This window comes from Mustela erminea, chromosome 3 (assembly GCF_009829155.1).
Source record: "Mustela erminea isolate mMusErm1 chromosome 3, mMusErm1.Pri, whole genome shotgun sequence".
Classification (NCBI taxonomy): Eukaryota; Metazoa; Chordata; class Mammalia; order Carnivora; family Mustelidae; genus Mustela; species Mustela erminea.
This window is the reverse complement of record NC_045616.1, coordinates 99,501,839-99,523,521: the sequence shown is the minus strand read 5'-3', so window position 1 is coordinate 99,523,521 and position 21,683 is coordinate 99,501,839. Positions and strand designations below refer to the sequence as shown.

Sequence of the window (21,683 nt, the reverse complement as noted above, 5' to 3'; positions counted from 1 at the left end):
TATTGGATATGAATTGTAAATATTTTCTTCCATTTAATGGATTTATCATTTACATTTTTGATTACATATTTTGAAGCGTAAGTGGTTTTAATTTGGATAAAGTCTAGTTTGTATTTTCCTTGGTTGCTTGTGCTTTTGGTGTCATGTCTGAGTAACCATTGCCTATTCCAGTTGTCTCAGCACCATTTGTGTTAAAAAGTGTATTATTTTTCCATTGAGTGGTCTTGGTATCTTAGCTGAAAATCATTTGACCATAAATGTGATGATTCATTTCAGCCGTCAACTCCTTTTTTTTCGTATGTATATATATGTCTTGTCTTTATGTCAGTGCCACAAAGTCTTAATTACACTGTTTGTACAGTAATTATTATAATTTGAAATTGGAAAGTATTGAGTCCTTCAACTTTGTTTCCAAGATTGTTTGGCTTTTCTGGATCTTTTGCATTTCCATTTTAATTTTAGGAACAATGTGTTAATTGCTGCAAAAATTCCAGCTGGGATTTTGATGAGGGTTGTACTGGATCTGTATGTCAGTTTTGGGCAGTGTTGCCATAGTTAACAATATTAAGTTTATTGTAAACTGTACACAAGGAATGGCTTTCATTAATTAAGTTGTGTTTCATTTATTTCAGTGATGTTTTGTAGTTTTCTGTGTATAAATCTTATGCTGCTTTTATTCAGTTTATTCCTAAGTATTTTACTGTTTTTTAAAAAATTTTATTCATTTTGATCCTGTTATATATGAAATCATTTCCTTAATTTCATTCTTACGTTGCTCATTGCAACTATACAGAAATATAGTTGATATTTGTGTATTGATTTTGCATGTTGCAACCTTGCTGAACCCATTTTTTTAGTTGATTGTTTTCTTGTGAATTCCTTAGGATTTTTTTCGTACATGATCATGTCATCAACTAATAAAGATAGTTTTACTTCATCCTTTCTAATCTGGATGTCTTTTATTTGTATTTTTTCTTGCCAAATTCCCAGCTAAAGCCTCCAGTGCAGTGTTAAGCATAAGTGGAGTGAACAGGCATTCTTGTCTTGCTCCTGGTCTTAGGGAGAAAGCATCTAGTCTTTTACCATTAACTGTGATATTAGCTATCACTTTGAAAGATGGCCTTTCAGGTTGAGAACGTTCCCTTATATACTGTTTGTTAAACGATTTTTCCGTGTCTGTTGAGGTCATGATTCCTTTTTACTCCCTTTATTCTGTTAACATGATGTATTAATTAGATTGCTTGATTTTCTTTTTTTTTATTTTATTTTTTTTAGATTTTTTATTTATTCATTTGACAGAGATCACAAGTAGGCAGAGAGGCAGGCAGAGAGAGAGGAAGGGAAGCAGGCTCCCTGCTGAGCAGAGAGCCCCATGCGGGACTCGATCCCAGGACCCTGGGACCATGACCTGAGCCGAAGGCAGAGGCTTTAATCCAGTGAGCCACCCAGGTGTCCCACATTGATTGATTTTCTTATGGGAGCTGCAAATTCTCAGGAGGACCAGTCACAGCTTCTCAAGGACTTTTTGCTCCCCTTCTGCTTTGTGCCAAAGAACCTCTCCTTGTGGTCTTCTGGAGGTTTGGACAATGGTGTACTTTTGCTTCATTGTGACTCTGAGGAAAAGAGTCCTTTGGGGCACTAGTTTATTCCTCAGGGCGCTAGTTAATTCTCTTTTAAACTTCTACCCCTTACACTTCAGTAGGATCACAAAAAAGCCTTCAGGACAAAATCCATTTCAGTGCTGTATTTATTTCTCTGTGCTATTCCTTTGTGTTTGGTTTGTAGTTCTAAACAGTCTGTCTTGTCAGTGCTTTGCTGACAAATTTTTAAAACACTTTATACAGGGGCTTTTGGGTGGCTAGGTTGTTAAGCTTCTGCCTTTGGCTCAGGTCATGATCCCAGGTTGCTGGGATCCAGTCCCACGTCAGGCTCCCTGCTCAGCGGGAAGCCTGCTTCTCCCTCTCCCACTACCCCTGCTTGTGTTCCCTCTCTCACTGTCAAATAAATAAATAAAACATAAAAATTTTTTATACAGCATTTTATTTGTTTTCAGAGGAGGTTGGACTCAGTAACTTAACTATTATTATGAAGAGATGTTTGGATTTTTGCTTTTTTTACCCCCTTCCTTTAACATTTTGCTTCTGAGATTTCAGACTTAGGAAAGTAGAGGTATGACAAGAGCTGATAATGTGTAGTGAGGAGTGATATTGATGTTAGTACTGTAGTCCTTTAGGAAAATTCACCATTTTGAGGAGAAAAAGAAGTTTTCTAGTTAGTCTTAAAAAGACAACTTTTGGGGCACGTGTGTGGCTCAGTGGGTTAAAGCCTCTGCCTTCTCCTCGGGTTATGATCCCAGTGTCCTGGGATTGAGCCCCGTCATCGGGCTCTCTGCTTAGCAGGGAGCCTGCTTCCTCCTCTCTCTCTCTGCCTGCCTCTCTGCCTCCTTGTGATCTCTGTCAAATAAATAAACAAAATCTTAAAAAAAAAAAAAAAAAGAAAGAAAAGACTTAACTTTAAAAAAAATAAACTTTATTCAATATGCTTATATAGTCGACTTTATATACCATAAGGTTCATAAATTTTATTTTATTTATTTTTTGAAAGATTTATTTATTTATTTGTCACAGAGAGAGCACAAGCAGGCAAAGTGGCAGGCAGAGGCAGAGAGAGAAGCAGGCTCCCTGCTGAGCAAGGAGCTCGACCTGGGACTCGATCCCAGGACCCTGATATCATGACATGAGCTGAAGGCTGTGGCTTAACCGACTGAGCCACCCAGGTGTCCCAAGTTTCATACATTTTAAGTGCATAAGGAGATGATTTTTAGTGAATTTGTTGAGTTGTACAACCATCCCCATAAATGAGTTTTAGAACATTTCTTCTATCCAATAAGATTCTTCTGTCCCATTTATAGTTGGTCTCTTTGTACTCCCAGCCCAGCAACCACTAATCCACCACTACCCCCACTCCCATTAGCCTTTTCTGGACATGTCATATTAATGGAATCATACAGCATATGACGTTTTATGTCTTGCTCTTTTCATTTAGCACAATGTTTCTGGTTTTGTGATTTATCCATATTCTGGCATATATCAATATTTTGTTTTTTATTGCTAGATAGTATTCAGGGAACAGAATACCATACTTTATGTACCTGTTCTTCAGTTGGGGAACAGCTGGGGTTGATTTAACTTTTTGGATATTTTATTATTTTAACTGGTTTATGTACACACTCTGCAGTCTAAAAAGATACTGCTAAAGTTTCCTATATGAGTAATTCGTATCTATTCTTTACAGTAGGTCTTGGCTCTGTGCTAGGAGTTGATGTGTATTTGCCAAGAAATTTAAACATGGTCATATTTTGGCTCTTGCTCTGTGCCATGTATTGAGGTTTTCATGATTTATTCATCTCTCCATTAGCTTTTGTTATTTTCCACCTTTTAATATTTCCCTTTAGTATCCAAAAGGTCATGTTCCCCTTTCATTCTTGATACTCTGTTTATGTTAATTTGGCAAGCCACTTCCTTTTGGCCATTTATAGAGTAATTGGATATGGTGAGTTCTCTGGGTTCTTTCAACTCAAAAGTAGTTTTAGTGGATGAGCATTCTCGTTTAGGTGAGAACATAGGTGGGAGTAGGGAGTTTCAGGAGTAGGTGTAGTTGAAGAGGGCAGGAAAACGGAAACTCAGGAACAGCTAGAGACTTTGGGTTTTAAGTCATTCAGTTGTGACCAGGGTGTTTTCATTTACACTGTGTTACCCTATTATACATTTAAGAGGGGGAATTGGTAATCTTTTTCTTAAAAGGACAAATAGTATTTTAAGCTTTGTAAGCCATACTGTCTTCTGTTAACTCTTAACTCTTTGTGACACAAAAGCAGACATAAGCCATTGGTAAATAAATGAGCATGGTTGTATTTCAGTAAAATTTTATTTACTAAAATAGTCCCACTGGTAGTTTGCCAAACCTTAAACCTTTAAAGGATTGTTTGATACAATGTTGGTGAGGAGAAATGCATGTACTTTTGTGGGGTTTTTTTGTTTGTTTGTTTTGTTTCTTTTTTTCTTTTCTTTTTTTTTGGTGAGCAGCAAAGCAAAGTGATAGTACAAAGCTCCCAAGGAGGGAGGGAGGGGACCCAAGAGGGTTGCCTGCAATGTATGTACTTGTGTAGGAACCTAGTAGTATGTCAGATACAGTTTTTACATTGATTTTCAGTCTTTTGTGCTCTTCGTTGATTTTCTTGTGGATCTTAAGGAAGTAAAGAACTAAAGGACTAAAATTTAGTCTGAGAACTTACTTGGTGAGAGAAGTAAACCCAGAGACAGAATGGGGACAGTAGCTTCAGGAGGAAATGGAGGGGACAGATTAGCCCATGGAACCTTCTGAGAAGACAGAACATAACCTGTCTGGGACTGAGGTCTAATTAATGTGGGGAGGTAGTGATGGATGTGGCTCTGTGTGGTGGGGTAGGATAAGGGATATGATGATGTGATAGCATAGGGATCTGTTTTAGTAAAAAGAACCCAGTGGTTTTGAAGCATGGAGAGTTTTTGGTTGGAATCATGGCCTTGCCACTTAAGTAATAGACTAACTTGAGTGGGCTTAGGCAAGGCACTTTCCTATTCAAGCCTGTTACTTTTTTTTAAGAAATTCATTTTTTTAAGTAATTCTACACCCAATGTGGGGATCAAGCTTAGAACCCTGAGATCAAGAGTCGCATGCTGTACTGACTGAGCCAGCCAGGCACCTCTCAGTTACATTTTTTATAAAATGATGATGTCACTTACCTTGAAGTAAAGATTAGAAATTAATGAATGTTAAATGGCTAACCTGTGACTTGCATGCACATAGTAAACCCATGTTATTCCGTATATTTCTTTGGTCTTATTTGTGTTTAAAAATGTCATTGGTGGGGGCACCTGGGTGGCTCAGTGGTTAAATCCTCTGCCTTTGGCTCAGGTCGTGATCCCAGGGTCCAGGGATCAAGCCCTACATCAGGCTCTCTGCACAGCAGGGAGCCTGCTTCCTCCTCTCTCTCTCTGCCTGCCTCTCTGCCTACTTGTGATCTCTGTCTGTCAAATAAATAAAATCTTTTAAAAAAATGTAAAAAGAATGTCATTGGTGGGCACCTGGGTGGCTTAGTGGGTTAAGCCTCTGCCCTCAGCTCAGGTCATGGTCTCAGGGTCCTGGGATCGATGCCTGCATTGGACTCTCTGCTCAGCCGGGAGCCTGCTTCCCTGTCTCTCTTCTGCCTGCCTCTCTGCCTACTTGTGATTTCTCTCTCTGTAAAATAAGTAAATATATAATTCTTTAAAAAAAAAAAGTCATTGATGTTTGAAAATTTAGATGATATCTAATAGGGCTTTATTAAAGGCATAATCTGTTTGCCTCAGAGCATAAAATTGCTAACCATTAACTGTCACAGGTACAGATAATATATACTTATTTCAGAATGTATTTTAGCTTATTTCTTTTCTCCAAGAGAGTTTTTTTTTTTTTTAAAGATTTTATTTATTTATTTGTCAGAGAGAGAGAGAGCACAAGCAGGCAAAATGGCACAGAGAGGCAGAGAGAGAAGCAGGCTCCCTGCTGAGCAAGGAGCCCGATGCGGGACTCGATCCCAGGACCCTGGGATCATGACCTGAGCCGAAGGCAGTGGCTTAACCCGCTGAACCACCCAGGCACCCCCAAGAGAGATTTTTTAAAACATTATTATTTGAGGGGAACATTAAAAAAAATTTTTTTTTTTAATTTATTTGACAGAGATTACAAGCAGGCAGAGAGGCAGGCAGAGAGAGAGGAAGGAAAGCAGGTTCCTTGCTGAGCAGAGAGCCCGATGTGGAGCTTGATCCCAGGACCCTGGGATCATGACCTGAGCGGAAAGTAGAGGCTTTAACACACTGAGCCTTGCAGGCGCCCCTGAGGGGAACTTTTTAAGTCATTGTTTGGCTGGTGGTTTTAACTTCTTTTGAAATACTTACTTGGGAAAAACTCACCAGCCTGGATCACTTACAGGTGTATCGTCTAAAACTGAGCAGTTAGGAAAATTGCATTGGTTGAAGGGTTTAACAAGCCCCGTAATTATATTGGGAGCTCTGTAGGTATATAATTTTGATAACTATTTCAGCCTCTACCATTAACTTTCTATTTTTTATTACTTTATTTTTTTTAGAGCAGTTTTAGGTGTGTAGCAAAATTGAGGAGAAGGCACAAGAGTTTTTCTGTATACCCTGTCCACACACATGCACAACCTTCCCTGTTACCAGTGTCCACTGCTGGAGTGGTACATTTGTTAAAATTGATGCATCTACATTGGCACATTGTAATCACCCAAAGTTCACAGTTTACCTTAGGGTTCATTCTTAGTGTTGTATATTCTTTGGCTTTGGACAAATATATAATGACATGTATTCATGATTATGGTATCATACAGAGTATTTTCACTGCCGTAAAAATCCTCTGTGTTCTGCATATCCAGACCTTTTCCCCTCCATGTGCATGCCCTCCGACTTTACCCCCGGTAACTACTTTTTATTGTCTTCATAGTTTTGCCTTTTCGGGAATGTATATCTGTAATCATACAGTATTTACATATCCTTTTCACATTGGCTTTTTTCACCTGGTAATATACATTTAAGTGTTCTCCATGTCTTTTCATGGTTTTAACCTCATATCTTTATAGTGTTGAATAATGTTCTCTTGTCTGTACATACCACGTTTATCAATTCCTGTGTCTTGGTGGCTTTCAAGTTTTGATAATTATGAATAAAGCTGCTTTAAAAACCCATGTCAAGGTTTTTAGGTGAATATGTTTTCAGCTCCTTTTCTATTAGATTTAAATAATTAAACTAAGTGATCTATTACTACCATTTATTACTACGAAATTACAGTGGTTAGAAAAAAATTATTTTTCGTATCTCATCCTAACAAAGTTCTATGGCTTTTTTCCATAGTAAAAGCCTTTGCCAAGTTTACTGTGCCTGTGATTTGACCATTTCCTTTTGTTCACAACTTAACGCATTTCTTTAAAAGAACACTAGTATTCCTCATTGAGCTGAGGCAGAAATAGTTTGCTCTGAGGTCATTGTCTCGTGAAGTACTTATTGTCTCCTGAGGAGACTATATCCTACATTCTGTATACATTAGGATTTGCTCCCAAAGACCTTATAAAATGAGTATAGCATGTTAAACTGGACAAAGTTTTATTGGGAAATTATAATAGGTATTTATTTTACAATTAACTCAAAGAAAAATGGTATGATACTTTGAAATTTGACCATAAAAGATGACAACTTTTTTTCTCAAAAGATACTCTGAACTCTGTATTTTTTTTTTTAAGATTGTATGTTTTTATTTGACAAAGAGAGAGATAGTAAGAGAGGGAGCACAAGCAGGGGGAGTGGGAGAGGGAGAAGCAGGGCTTCCCGCTGAGCAGAGTCTGATGGAGGGTTCAATCCCAAGATCATGGGATCATGACCTGAGCCAAAGGCAGATGCTTAAGGTCTGAGCCACCCAGGCGCCCCTGAACTCTGTATTTTTATCTTATTTTCTGCCTTTGGCATACATGCCACATACTCTTTATGTCATTGAGGTAATGGTATACATATAATTATATTTTTTAATTATTCTTTTAAGATCTATTCCTCAATTTTCTAATGTAAAACTCATACCACAACTATGATATGACGTGTGTGTAAAGTGCTTTTGAAATTCACACGGTAGTACTGATTAGGTGGTAAATATTCTATCTGAATTCTGTCTAGTATTCTACATAATCTAGAGAGATGTTATTAAAATAATTTATGGTATATTTTATGAATTTCCTTTATTTAGACTTTATTAAAGATTTTATTTATTTATTAAGGTTTTATTTATTTGACAGAGATCACAAGTAGGCAGAGAGGCAGGCAGAGGGGTGAGGGGAAGCAGGCTTCCCGGTGAGCAGAGCCAGATGTGGGGCTTGATCCCAGGACCCTGAGATCATGACCTGAGCCGAAGGCAGAGGCTCAATCCACTGAGCTGCCCAGGTGGCCCAATTTTATTTATTTATTAGAGAGAGAGAGAGAACATGAGGCGGGGCTGGGTGGGGGGGAGTTGGGGGGGCGGGGGGTGGTGGTAGGCAGAGCAAGTGGGAGAAACGGACTCCCCCTGAGCAGGGACCCTGATGCAGGGCTCAATCCCAGGACCCTGGGATCATGACTAGGCGCAAGGCAGATGCTTAACCAACTGAGTCACCCAGGCTCCCCTAGACTATATTTTAATGTTAGCTCTATCAGTCACTATGGGACACTAGTTAGTTTCAGTTTAATCTTTTTTTTTTTTTTTTTTTAAACCTTTCCCTTAACTTCAGATGGTCTGTATATATGTGTATAGAGCAACAGAAGTTGCTCTCAGTCTCCCCTCTCAGCTTCTGCATATGATAAACAATAGGAAATCACTTTTAGTGTCTTGGATCTTAAGCAGAGTGATTTCGAGAATTTCCCATCTCTGTACCTTTGAGAGTTCAGGGATGGTTTCATGAAAGCAAAGGGCTCTCCTCTAACATTTTGGTTAATACAAACTCGTTTCTCCTCTTTTAGCTGTGCGGTCAGAGAAGAAACGCCTTAGGAAGCCAAGCAAATGGCTTCTGGAGTATACAGAAGAATATGATCAGATATTTGCTCCTAAGAAAAAACAAAAGAAGGTGCAGGAACAGGTGCACAAGGTATGTTCCAACATTTTCAACAGTCTTTTCATCAGTACTTTTAGGATATTGCAGTTTTGCCTTTAATATCCTTTTTTGTCTGCATGGGACAGTAATTTCCTTAACCTGGGATCTTGCTTTTTCCATTTTTTTACCTCCAGCTTTTGGCACTACTAAGAATATACATGAAAGTATAAATGACTTTATGCACTGTGTGTAGTATGTGTGTGTATAAATTTTTTTCCTCCCTTTGCTTTTAGAGAGTAATGATTTACGAATATTACTATGACAAAATATTAAAACCATAGAACATAAAATATGGTGGGATAATTTTTTATTTTTATTTTTTAAGATTTACTTATTTGAGAGAGAAAGAGCATGGAGGGGAGGGCCTGAAGGAGAGGGAAAGAGAGTCATAACCTGAGCCAAAATCAAGAGTCAGATGCTTAACTAACTGAGGCACCCATGCTCCCCCATTCTATTTTCTGTCTCTATGAATTTTATTATTCTAGGTTAACCTCATATATGTAGAATCATAAAATATTTGTCCTTTTGTGTATGACTTAGTTCACTTAGTGATATCTTCAAGATTCATCCGTGTTGTAGCACGTCAGAATTTCATTTTTAAGTGCATTTTTCTTTTTGAAACTGAAATTATAGCAACTTTGTTCTATGGATTCTACGTTTATTTTTTTGCCTTCAGGTAAGTTCCCGCTGTGAAGAGGAAAGCCTTTTAGCCCGATGTCGATCTAGTGCTCAGAACAAGCAGGTGGATGAGAATTCTTTGATTTCAACCAAAGAAGAGCCTCCAGTTCTTGAAAGGGAGGCTCCATTTTTGGAAGGGCCCTTGGCTCAGTCAGAACTTGGAGGTGGACATGCTGAGTTGCCACAGCTGACCTTGTCTGTGCCTGTGGCTCCGGAAGTCTCTCCACGGCCTGCCCTTGAGTCTGAGGAATTGCTAGTTAAAACACAAGGTAAGATCGGAATGGGGTCTCAGAATGTAAGTAGATATGATTTTAGCATGTTGTGATAAAAAAGCCAATAGTGAATCTGTACAGCAAGTTACCTACTTTGGTCCTGGGAAATCCTGAAAGTGTCAGCTAACTGAATGAATATAGTTAATGATCACGAATTAGTGGGACACTGTCCATAAGATATGTTTTAAAAACAACTCTCCTTACTCCACTCTTACTTGTTATGATTGCCAATCAACCACCATGTGAGGCAACACTCAGGTTAGCAGGGTTTGCGGGAAGGGCACTACATACTAATAAACACATGAAACTTACGCTTCAGATAATTGGCTCTATCAGTTTTTGTATTACTTAAGAAATTGTTTAACCTCTGAACTTGTTTCCTCTTTTATAAAATGGACATCATAATGCAGTTTACCTGATACATTGTAAGTAGCTAAATGTAAATATTCCCTTGAAGTTAATTACCAGTTGCTTTTCACTTTATTATTCTTTATATACATGTCACCTGGTGTAAGTTGAATCTAAACATACTGTCTCTAATTTACCTTCTGACTCTCAAACATTATAGTCACCCAAAGAAAATTTTGCATATAACTTTTTTTATATTCCCAACAATAACTTGTGTTGATATTTCTTTTATTTAAAAAAGAGTATCCCAGTGGTGTTTATTAATCAAGTAAGACAGAATCAGAAAGACTAAAAAGAGTACAGATAGTTACTATTTCATAATTTAGCATGTACTAAACTCTGTTATTAGGCTCTTATATATAATTCTTAAAAACAGTCCTACAAAGTAAATGTGTTTTGTTTATTTAGGAGCAGAATAAAAATTCTGATCCTGGTTCTGTCATGCCTGGAATTCAGCGTCTACTCCACCTCACTTCTCCTTGGTCCTTACTACCAGTTAATGATTATAAAGATAGTTCTGCCCTTTTGATTTCCCCCTTAGTCTTTTTATGATACATACACACAGAGACATAAGAACATTTTCAGATTAGTTTGTGTATGTATTGAGAATTGTTTTCCTATTTTTTATGTTAACTAATATTTTAGCATAAATAAATACATTCTGATATATTCTGCCCCTCACCAGAAGATGACAAGGAATACATAAAAAATATGGTGACTCATTTTTCTGTGGCATATAGATTTTTTAAAAATTAGTTTATGCCTAGTTTCTAAATCATCTAATGAAAAGATACATGCATTTCAGGAAATTACGAAAGTAAACGTCAGAGAAAACCAACTAAGAAACTTCTCGAATCCAATGACTTAGACCCTGGATTTATGCCCAAGAAAGGGGATCTTGGCCTTTCCAAAAAGGTATGTTACTTTGGTCAGTTCTAAAATATGATTAAACCATATGTAAATATGGGATTTTAAAAACAAATCTTTTAGTAATGCTTAGCAACATGGATGCATACATACATAGAAATAAGAGAATCGCAGAATATATTCCTTAGGTCTAAGAGATCCTATATTGAGAAGCTGTTCTGCATTTGTGTGGACATGTGTATTAGTTCATTTTAGATGTTCTTTTCAGATGAAAATTAAAAGAGCTTATAAGATTGAGTAAATTGTGCGTTTGGTTCTTTTCTGGGATTAAAACCTCTTACCTGCTTTCTTCTTCTTTCTCTGTGAGCCACTAACTTACTCTTATCCCATTGCCCTGTCTACATAACACCTCAGAAAAGACTCAGCTTAGTTATAACCAGGCAGAAACACTTGAACTTAAGTTTTTGAGTTTGCAGACATGGTTTTTATTGGCCAAGAAGGCATCAATCACTAAATAGTAGATGGAAATAGAAGGTTATTTTCCTGGATAATAATTTTTAGGAAATATCCTATTGCCCATATGTGTGAGGAGTAACTCAGGGTGTTAGAAATTCAGTTGTTAGGATGCACAGATGTCCATTAAAGAAAGAAAATTTTAATAGGAAAAATACAGATTGTAATCAGATCAAAAATAGAGTTTTTGGACTTCTTTCATTAGCTATAACAGGCTTATGTCATTTAATTCTATATTGAGGATCCTAGTTTTTGCTTTTATGAGTTATTCACCCAGCTGGGTTAGCATGTAAATGTAAAGCTCAGTTTATTTGTGTTTTTATACCTCATTTTAAAAGTCTGCATTATATTCTTTAATTCTTTCATTCTTCTCAAAGTCCATGTCCAGGTGAGGCTGTGATAGTTTCCTTGTGCACTGCTTTCTCTCCTAACTTTGTCTTACTCAAATCTTAGACCCTTGTAAGGGACAAGGAAACTGTGATTCATCACAATGTTTTGAGCATGGAAATAACATTTGCTATCAGGTGATAAGTTTAGTAGTATTATACAAGGCGAATTATGTAAAGCTGTTTCATTAATGCTACAGGTGAGGTAATGATACATTTTAAAGAAAATCAACATTTGGGTCAGTTTAGAGAATGGTATTATTTTTGTCTGTTTTGTTGAGATATAATTGATGTGCACAAGTTAATAATTTGATTAATGGATATAGTGAGCATTTGGACATTCACTGCTGTATTTTAGCTTGTTTCAGTTGCAAAATTTGGGGACTTTACAGCAAGAATAGCATCTGTTGACTCTGTGGCCACTAAATTTTGTTTAACATTCCTGCTGAAGAATATTTTTATTGTAGGAGACATTTTATTGGACTGAAACTAATTCATACGAGCATTACTAGTAGAGGAGTGAAATGTGTAGGAAATTACTCTTGATGTCTGAGTGTTTTGTTTTGAGATTTAATGTTGCTTTCATTTATATTAATCTATAGCCTATTAAATCAGAAAGATAATTCCATGATTCAGAGTTTTCTGGTATATGTACTGCTGGAGTGAGCACTGATTCAGAGCTTTTTAATATTTAGAATTCATCAAGTAAATAAGTCTTTGTAAAATCTAATGGCTATAAATGCAGTTTTAAGAAGATAGATTTTAAATGCAGGGTGGTATGGAATAGAGCTGAGATGCTGGGTCTCTGGGAATATACCCTTTCTCTTTGTCTACCATTTGAATCAGAGTACCATTCGAATAAGAGTACCATTCTGTATCTGCTTGATACATTGGGAGTCTCTGGTTAAGCCCAAAGGAGTGTGTGTTCGTAGGAGTCTTTTGGAGCTGTGTTTTTTGTTTTTTGATGTCTTTCCCCATGTAGTTTCTGTTCAACCCATTATTGTTAATACTGTTTATTTAATTGCCAGAAACAGCCAGGATTTCTGTATTTGTGATAATAGTTCAGCTTTTGGCATATAATATAAAAGGTTTATTTTTGGTTCCTCTGTAAATCTGTTGCATTTTGTTTATTTGTAGTGTTATGAAGCCGGTCACTTGGAGAACAACATTAATGAATCACGTGCTGCATCTCATTCTAAAGAGTATGGTGGAGGTGTGTATTTTTGAAACTTAAAAAAATGTAATGCAAAATAACTATGAACCACCTGGTCAGCTAACTAGAGAAGTTGTTACATATGTTAGCAAGACCAGTGAGATTATATCTTCTAAGACTTGTTTGCCCAAGGGGCACCTGGCTGGCTCAGTTGGAAGAGCATGAGACTTGATCTCAGGGTCATGAGTTTGAGCCTCACATTGGGTGTAACAATTACTTAGAAATAAATAAAAATAAGATTTATAAAACAACAACAAAAAAACTTGTTTGCCCAAATATGCTTCCTAATACAGTGGATGACACTAGAAAATTGGATGGTCATTTTGAGCTTTATGCTGAAATTAGTTACGTGGAATTAGAATTATATTAGATTAAAGAAAAGTTAGGAACAATAAAGAATAATCTCCTACTCAATTTTCTTATTAGGTAATTCTCTAACTGAAATCGCTAGTTTCTTGGCTTTTTTTTTTTTTTTTTGCTTTTTTAAAGATTATACTTATTGGGGCGCCTGGGTGGCTCAGTGGGTTAAGCCGATGCCTTCGGCTCAGGTCATGATCTCAGGGTCCTGGGATTGAGTCTGCATCGGGCTCTCTGCTCAGCAGGGAGCCTGCTTCCCTCTCTCTCTCTCTCTCTCTGCCTGGTTCTCCGTCTACTTGTGATCTCTCTCTGTCAAATAAATAAATAAAATCTTTTAAAAAATGAATAAAGAGATTATACTTATTTATTTGACAGAGAGAGAGATCACAAGTGGGAAGAGAGGCAGGCAGAGGGAGAGGGGGAAGCAGGCTCCCTACTGAGCAGAGAGCCTTGATTTGGGGCTCAATCCCAGGACCCTGAGACCATGACCTGAGCTGAAGGCAGAGGCTTAACTCACTGAGCCACCCAGGTGTGTACTTTGTTGGCTTTGATTCATTTTTTATTCTATAGATCAGAAAATGTGGAATCTGAGTTGAGAGGGAAATTACAAGTCATCTAAGCCTGTTTTTCACAAATAGTCTCAATTTCTTTGTCACATCTATGCTGTTTGGTTAGTGAGCATATACTTGGGAAAGAGAGCTTACATTTTGAGTGTGGTCCCTGTGGTTGCTTCTTTTCAGGGCTTTTTAAGAAAATATATTTTATTTTATTTTTTTATGTTTATTTTATTTTTTTTTTTAGAGAGAGTGCAAGCAGGGAGAGGGGCAAAGGGAGAGGGAGGGAGAAAATTCTAAGCAGCTCCATCCTCAGTGCGGAGCCCAGTGCAGGGCTCGATTCCACGATCCTGAGATCATGACCTGAGCTAAAATCAAGAGTCAGATGGTTTACTTACTGAGCCACCTAAGCACCCCACGCTTGGAAATCTTTTAGATTACATTTGAATCTGAGTCCTGAAAGTTATACATGGTGATCTTCGTTATGCCTAGAGGGATAGGCAGGCCTTCATTCAATAATAGATATAATATTGTAGTTCAAGCATTTCCTCTACCAGATCCTTTGTTTGCTCAGTCCATTGCTATAGGACTGTTAACATCTAACCCATCTAAAGCTTTACAGAGAGTTAGGGTATTATCCATATTATCCCTGTATTAATAGAAAAACAAGGTGAAAGAGGTGGTAGTGTTGGGGTACTAAATCCAGACCTCACCAAACTCATTGCCGCACTACCATCTTGTTATCCACCTCAGATTTTCTCCATGCCAATTCTTTGTACCACTTTATTCATTCATCTTCCAGTGCCATTTATTGAATAGTGTCATTTCTGAGATATTAGTCCAAATTTCAGCATATAGTATCAGATGTGGTCTGCCAGCAAAGGGTATCATGGGAAGGTTATATCATGGGAAGGTTATGTTACGTGATTGTTTTAGGAAAGGAAAAAAAAAAAAGACTTTATATATTTATTTGAGAGAGTGTGAGAGTGAGCACACAATCAGGGGGAGGGGCAGACGGGAAGAGAGAAGCAGACTCCCTGCTGAGCAGGAAGCTTGACACAGGGCTCCATATCAGGACCCCAGGATCATCACTGAGCTGAAGGCAGACACTTAATCTACTTAGCCACCCAGGCAGTACTACATGTGATCTTAAATGAGCACTTAAAAAAAAAAAAAGATTTTATTTATCTATTTTTTGAGAGAGACAAGAGCAGAAGGGGTGAAGAGGGGGCAGAGGAAGAGAGAGAAGCAGACCACCTGTTGACCAGGGAGCCTGATGGGGTGCTCAATCCCAGGACCCCAGGACCATGGCCTGAGCAGAAGGCAGATGCTCAATCAGTGCCTGAGCCACTGAGGCACTCCTTAAATGTGCACATCTTTATTTATTTATTTAAGAACATTTTATTTATTTAATTTTTTAAAAAGATTTTATTTATTTATTTGACAAGAGATCACAAGTAGGCATAGAGGCAGGCAGAGAGGGTGGGGAAGCAGGCTCCCCACTGAGCAGAGAGCCTGATGTGGGGCTCCATCCCAGGACCCTGGGATCATGACCTGAGCCAAAGGCAGAGGCTTTAGTCCACTGAGCCATCCAGGCGCCCTGTAAATACGCACATCTTTAAATGTAACCCAAGATTATTAAGTTTTCTAATAAGTAAATCTAGTAGTATATTAGCTTATGTTAACCTTGTGTTCATATAGAATTTCACAGATTCACCGGTTTGCTTGCTTGCCTTAAAAACAAACAAACAAACAAAAAAACTTTCAAAATACCAGTTCTTCTATTTTTGTAGTTCAGTTTTTATAAAATGTACAACCTGTACTTTATCTTTTAAATTTCATCAACTGTTTTAGCTCCTGAGAATATTGAACTTTTATTCTGCTACCATATTAATTCTTCTTTTAGTCGTAGGTGATTGGAAGCTTTGATAGAGCTTCTCCATCTCCATCAAGCAGTCCCAAGAAAGAGAGTACCAAGCCGGTTTTCCCAAGTCTAGCCTTCATCTTTTTACCTAGCCTAATTATCCTGAAACATTTTATGAAGTAGCACTTGAGATTCCTCTTTATTTCTATAACAAAAAGTTGAAATATGTATAAAAGACAATGAGGGAGAGACTGGAATTTCATTTTATAAATATGCCTGATTAGATCATATATTATCTATTTTATATTGTAGGATGTTCAGGATTTTAGTACTACAGCATGAATATCCTTTAAGCCACTAAATGTTTTGTAGGAGGTCTCCTCCTTCCCCAAGCCAGATTTTTGTATTTCAGCTTTTCATCTTAATCCTTATATTGTATAGTGATATAATTTACTGTCTTTAGTTGTGGAGGTCAGGTTTTAGTATCTTTTCCTGAGTACTAAATGTATTTCCTCCCCATCTATAGGATATTTAAGTCCTTTGAGGAACTATGAAGACGTTTGTTTCATCTTGTAAAATGAAACTGCTTTAACCTACTTACTCATTTTACCATTTAATTTGTATGAGACAGAATTTATATATGTGTAGCTCTTTCTCCAACTAGTTATATAGTTATTGGTAAGTCTTCTCCTTTCTGTGCCCTTTTCCTCATCTACTAAGTTGGGGAATTAAATGGACTTTATGATTGGTTTTTTACTCTAACATTCTGTAATTCTTTGAGGTCCTCTAAGTTGAGGGTAGGATTTCTTGAACATGTGGGTGAATAACCAGCAGATAACGCCTGTTTTCTGTTATAGGCACTACCAAGATATTTGATAAACCAAGGAAGCGAAAACGACAGAGGCATACTATAGCCAAGGTGCACTGTAAAAAAATGAAAAATGATGATTCATCAAAAGAAACTCCAACCTCAGAGGTATTACTCAGTTCCTCATCTTTTGACCTTCCAAAGAATATCTACTTTCCACAGTAGAGGCCATACCCTTCTTCCCTTGAGTTTTCTTAAGAATCATGTTCTACTGAAACAGCTAATTAACAGCTATAAGAAGACGTATATGGCAACTATGGATATGATCTTTTTAATAGACCACATCCTATGCTCTAGGTATCTGATGAATTTTATAGCTTTCATCATGAAGTAAGCTTTTTCTAAATAACCAGAGCACAATACCAAGTAACCATATGATCTGAATGAACTTAGATATTGCCCTTTATAAGTTGAGACTGCTGCAATTAGAGGGAAACTCATTTGCTTATTTCTTGAAACCATCAACTGCTTAATTTTAGACTAATGTTTGTAAACATTTGCTTTAAGGAAACAAAGGGTAGATTTAAAACCATTTCCTTGTAGAGCATCAGTGCAGTCATTGATGCGGTCTCTAGCTTTTCAACTCAGGTTAAAAGAGAATTAGAACAAGTGAGGTCAGCTTTTTACACATTATTATACGGAGTGTTTCTTTCCAGGATAATTTGAATCGAATGCCCAAGGGAGGCATTATTTAGGAAACACTGATCTTGGAAGGACAAATAAGTAATCAAATAAACTTAAGAATGTTTTCTCTCCCTTAGTGAAACCTTAAAATGGAACAGCTCAAAAAGTTCCAGTGGAACAGCCTCAGAGCAGTTAGTGGCAGGGCATGAGGCGCCCACTACCCGCCCAATCACAGCAGGGTTAGAACTAACATTGCATGCAGTCCGCCCGCGTGATTGGCTGAACATCTGTAAGTGCTTAATGGCTAGACAAATAGCAGCCCAGAGGGAGGGGGTCACATGGAGGAGACATCTGTAATACAGATGTGGGACATTATTTTTTCTCTGCAAGGGAGAACTGATGACACACAGAACAGCTGCAAGCCCCAAGGAGACTGTTGAGGAGGGTGTAGAGAATGATCATGGGATGCCAGCATCTAAAAAGCTGCAGGGCGAACGAGGCGGAGGAGCTGCACTCAAGGAGAACGTTTGTCAGGTAAAGGATGTTGCCCACTTGCATTTGGATTGCTTGTGTGTCTTTTAAGAAAAGCCCTCTCCATCTCTTGATAACCCAGTCATGTTAGAATAAACATTTTTCCTGGATGATTCCAGTGGAGTCACTTCCCTTTAAGGACTTAAATCTTACCCCTTCTCACGAAAAGAGAAAGGAAATAAATATTTAGTGTTGGTAAAACACCTGCCCTTGTTACCCATGAGTAGATGCCATGGAGCAGGTGTGAGATGGGAGAAGGAATCACAGATTACTTAAAGATCATTTTCCTGTATGTTTCATGGTGTGAGAATCTCTGGGTTTCTAAGGAATGTTTTAAGGGAAATTTTCACTTTGAGATTTCTTTTTCTTTAAAATAGTGCCTTCAGAGAATCTACTGCTGCCTTTTTATATTTATTTAATAAGTATGTATACTGTGTTTACTGTGTGTCAAGAGTTTCCATCACTTTATAAATATTCTGGGGGCCCCTGGGTTAAGCAACTGACTCTTGATTTTGGCCCAGGTCATGATCTCAGAGTTGTGAGCTTAAGATTTTCTCACTCCCTCTCTCCCTCTATGCCCCCCACCCCAAATAAATAAATTTTAAAAATTTATCAAATTAAACTTTTTATAAATACTAGGTCATTTAGTCATAACAGTCTTGTAAAGTAGATTGCCATTATTATCCTCATTTTTACAGACAAGGAAACTGAAGCAGAGAGATGTTCCATAACTTCCTTATAGTCACACACCAAAGCCAGGATTCAAACTCAAGCGATCTGGGTTTAGAGTCTTAACCACTATGTTGTGTTGCCTCTCTGTAAAGAGACTTTATCAGACTTGGGAGTAGAGTCAGTTAAATTGATGCTTCGATTATGTTCTCTTTTTTATGGGCTTGATTTACCTTTGTAAATTCTTAAAAGCTGGCCTGTAAAAAGTTGAAGATACTAGGCTTCTTTTTCTTTTTCTTTTTTTTTATTGAAACAGATAAAAATAAAGTTAACCCAAGCCTAGAATATGTAGAACAGTAGAATTTCCATTCAGTTTGTTTTTTCATTTTCATTACTGTATAAAGAATGCTGATCATATTCAGATCAGCACCCAAACACAGTGTTACTCCTGAGAGACTGTATAACAACAAAGATTATCAACAAAATGTGGTTAAAAGGATAGTTGCCTTGTGGTCCTGGATTGTTTGGATCACTTTTTGTTTAAATCTGTTGTCCTTGTTTAATTTATTAATATCATAATCTTTCACTCACATGGTTACCAGTTTGAAAGATGAATTACTTCGTCATCCCAGTTACAGGGTTAGTCCATAACATGTTTTAAATTTGTCTTTGATATATACTGTAATTGAAGTTTCCCTGTTTAAATGGTGAAGGCAAATTTGTTTATTGTACATAAAAGCTGGTATCACTGGCACTGTGATTGTACAAAATAAAGTGGGTAATATATATGGCATTTGTCAATTTTTATGTGTGAGTTAGGGGATAATGGAAGAGCCAGAGTTGTAAGACTTAATTTACACTATAGGTTGTTTAAGACCTTGGGGTCTGTCTGCTCTTAATCCCTGGCTGCCTCTGGCATTTTTTCCCCAAAGCTCTCCTCTCCTCATTTGTTTCTTTAAGCTTTGATGTCAAGTGGCCAAGACCTTTTGTTTCTTCAGGTGCTTGAAGATACTAGACGTACTTAGTTGCCTTCTTCTTTCTTGTCTTCCACAATAAGACTCTTTCTCATTTTTAGTATTTTCCTGCTGATCACTGTGGGGCAACAAATCAGGATGTTAGAGGGATGAAAGTAACAAATGTTGGGAATTTGCAGAATTTTCATAAATCTTATGTTTTGAAAGCAACAAAGCCAGATCTCTATTTCCTAAGGCCCTATTATAAATGATACCCTATCTTAGATGAGATCATCTCAGGAAGGCGACCTCTCTGAGATGGTTGTAGATGTATCTCAAACATTGTTTAAACCTTGATTAGAGCCCTATTGGACTGTTAGAACCCAAGTCTAGCTAACCAGTATCTCTTGCTTGAACTATTACAATAGCCTTCTTGATTGTCTCTTTACTGCTATTCTCACCTTTCTCATTCTTGAACTCATTTTCCATGTAGTAATCAGAGGAATCTGTTTTTAAATGAATATCTTAGCCTTTTCTTGTTACGATTTTAATGATTTTAGCCTTAAATGATTTTAATCATTTAATGATTTTAGCCTTTTCTTGTTAAAGCCCTCTAATGGCACACCTCTGTAATTAGAATACAATCTGGAAATGTAGCATAATGTGTAAGACCACACAATCAGGCTGTTGCCTTTTTCTTACTTTATCTTCTATCACATATAACTTTTGTTCACTGTAGTCCACTGACTTCCCTTATGATTCTCAGACCTAACATAGTTTTTCCTATCTGTGGACTTTCTGTATTTGTCTCCCTGGTCTTTCTGTCAGATCATGTGACTGACTTGGAGTTCAGAACTGCATCTGAGAGGCCATTCCCAGTCCCAAGTAGCTATTTGAATTCTCTACTTAGTGCTTATAATTATCTGATATCTTTTATGTTTGTTTGTTTACTTGTATTTTCAATCCTTAGTATATACGAACCGTGAGAGCTGGGGACTTTGTGGAAGCTGGCATAGAGGAATTAATCATTAAATATTGGCTGAATAAATGGTGGGCTCTCTTCTTTCTGGAAAGCTCCTGCTTAATCTTTCTTCACGAAGGCCTTCTGCTTGGGACTTAAAAACCCTTTATAGACATATCTGTTTTCTTTCTCTTAACAGAACTGTGAGAAACTGGGTGAGCTGCTGTTATGTGAGGCTCAGTGCTGTGGGGCTTTCCACCTGGAGTGCCTTGGATTAACTGAGATGCCGAGAGGAAAATTTATCTGCAATGAATGTCGCACAGGTGAAGTAGTTATAGATGGGGTTTTCTTCCAAAGATGGTTTGAGTTTTAAGTTTTTCAGGAAAAATTCCCAACATTTATTGCAGACACTTTCTATGGCAATACAGGGCTAGTTGCGACAGACGCAGATAAGTGCTGTGTGGTCTTTGCCTGTGGAAAAGAATACCAAGTGAATAATGAATTGATAGTATAATATAGTGCAAAAGGATTGTAGTAGAGATAGATTTATAGTGATAGGTGAACAAAGATGAGCCATTTCCACAGAGGAAGATAGCTAAGTTTGGCTTTAAAAGAGACATGGAAATTGGTGTGGGGAGGTGAAGTACAAGAAGATCCAGTAATGAAAGTATAGAATATTTGGGAAATAGGAGGCATAAGTTAGTGTGTTTAGAGTTTAAGATACTTTAGGGAAGAGGCATTGTTAGTGACAAGGTTTCTGGATTACTGGTAATGTTTTATATTTCTTGAGCTGAACGGTGATTACATAAGCATGTTTTCTTTATCATTATTTCTGAACTATACACTTACGATGCTATACTTTTCTGTGTGTATATCATACGTGAACAAAACTATTTACCGAAAAAGGAAAGACATTTTATTTTTTATTTTTTTAAATTAACATGTAATGTATTATTAGCCCCAGGGGTACAGGGGAAAGATGTATATAATCTTGAAAGCTATATAGATTGGCTCAGAAACTGAGAATGGTCAGATGGAACCAACTGTAAAGTACCTCACCCGCTACACTAAGGAGATGGTTCTTTTTTCAGCATTATATGTGAATGCTATAGCAGTTAAGTAGTAGGGAAAAATGGGGGCTAAAAGCGGTTACATTCCTAAGTCATTAAAACCATGAGTGTGCATGAACCTGCCCAGGGAAAAAGCATCTGGAGAGTGAGAAAAGGACCAAAAAAGTACTCAGGGGGTGCCCACATTA

General features: G+C 37.4%; 1 protein-coding gene across 9 annotated transcripts in view; it reads left to right on the top strand.

Annotated features, from left to right (window-relative positions):
* NSD1 (nuclear receptor binding SET domain protein 1) overlaps positions 1-21,683 on the top strand; it is a 156,256-nt gene that overhangs the window by 97,934 nt on the left and 36,639 nt on the right. For all 9 annotated transcript variants that reach the window (XM_032336894.1, XM_032336899.1, XM_032336895.1 and 6 more), the window contains 7 exons: positions 8,577-8,701; positions 9,384-9,654; positions 10,871-10,980; positions 12,969-13,044; positions 16,677-16,795; positions 17,702-17,845; positions 20,625-20,748. In XM_032336894.1, the coding sequence (XP_032192785.1) occupies positions 8,577-8,701; positions 9,384-9,654; positions 10,871-10,980; positions 12,969-13,044; positions 16,677-16,795; positions 17,702-17,845; positions 20,625-20,748 (969 nt within the window). The remainder of the gene's footprint in view (positions 1-8,576; positions 8,702-9,383; positions 9,655-10,870; positions 10,981-12,968; positions 13,045-16,676; positions 16,796-17,701; positions 17,846-20,624; positions 20,749-21,683) is intronic.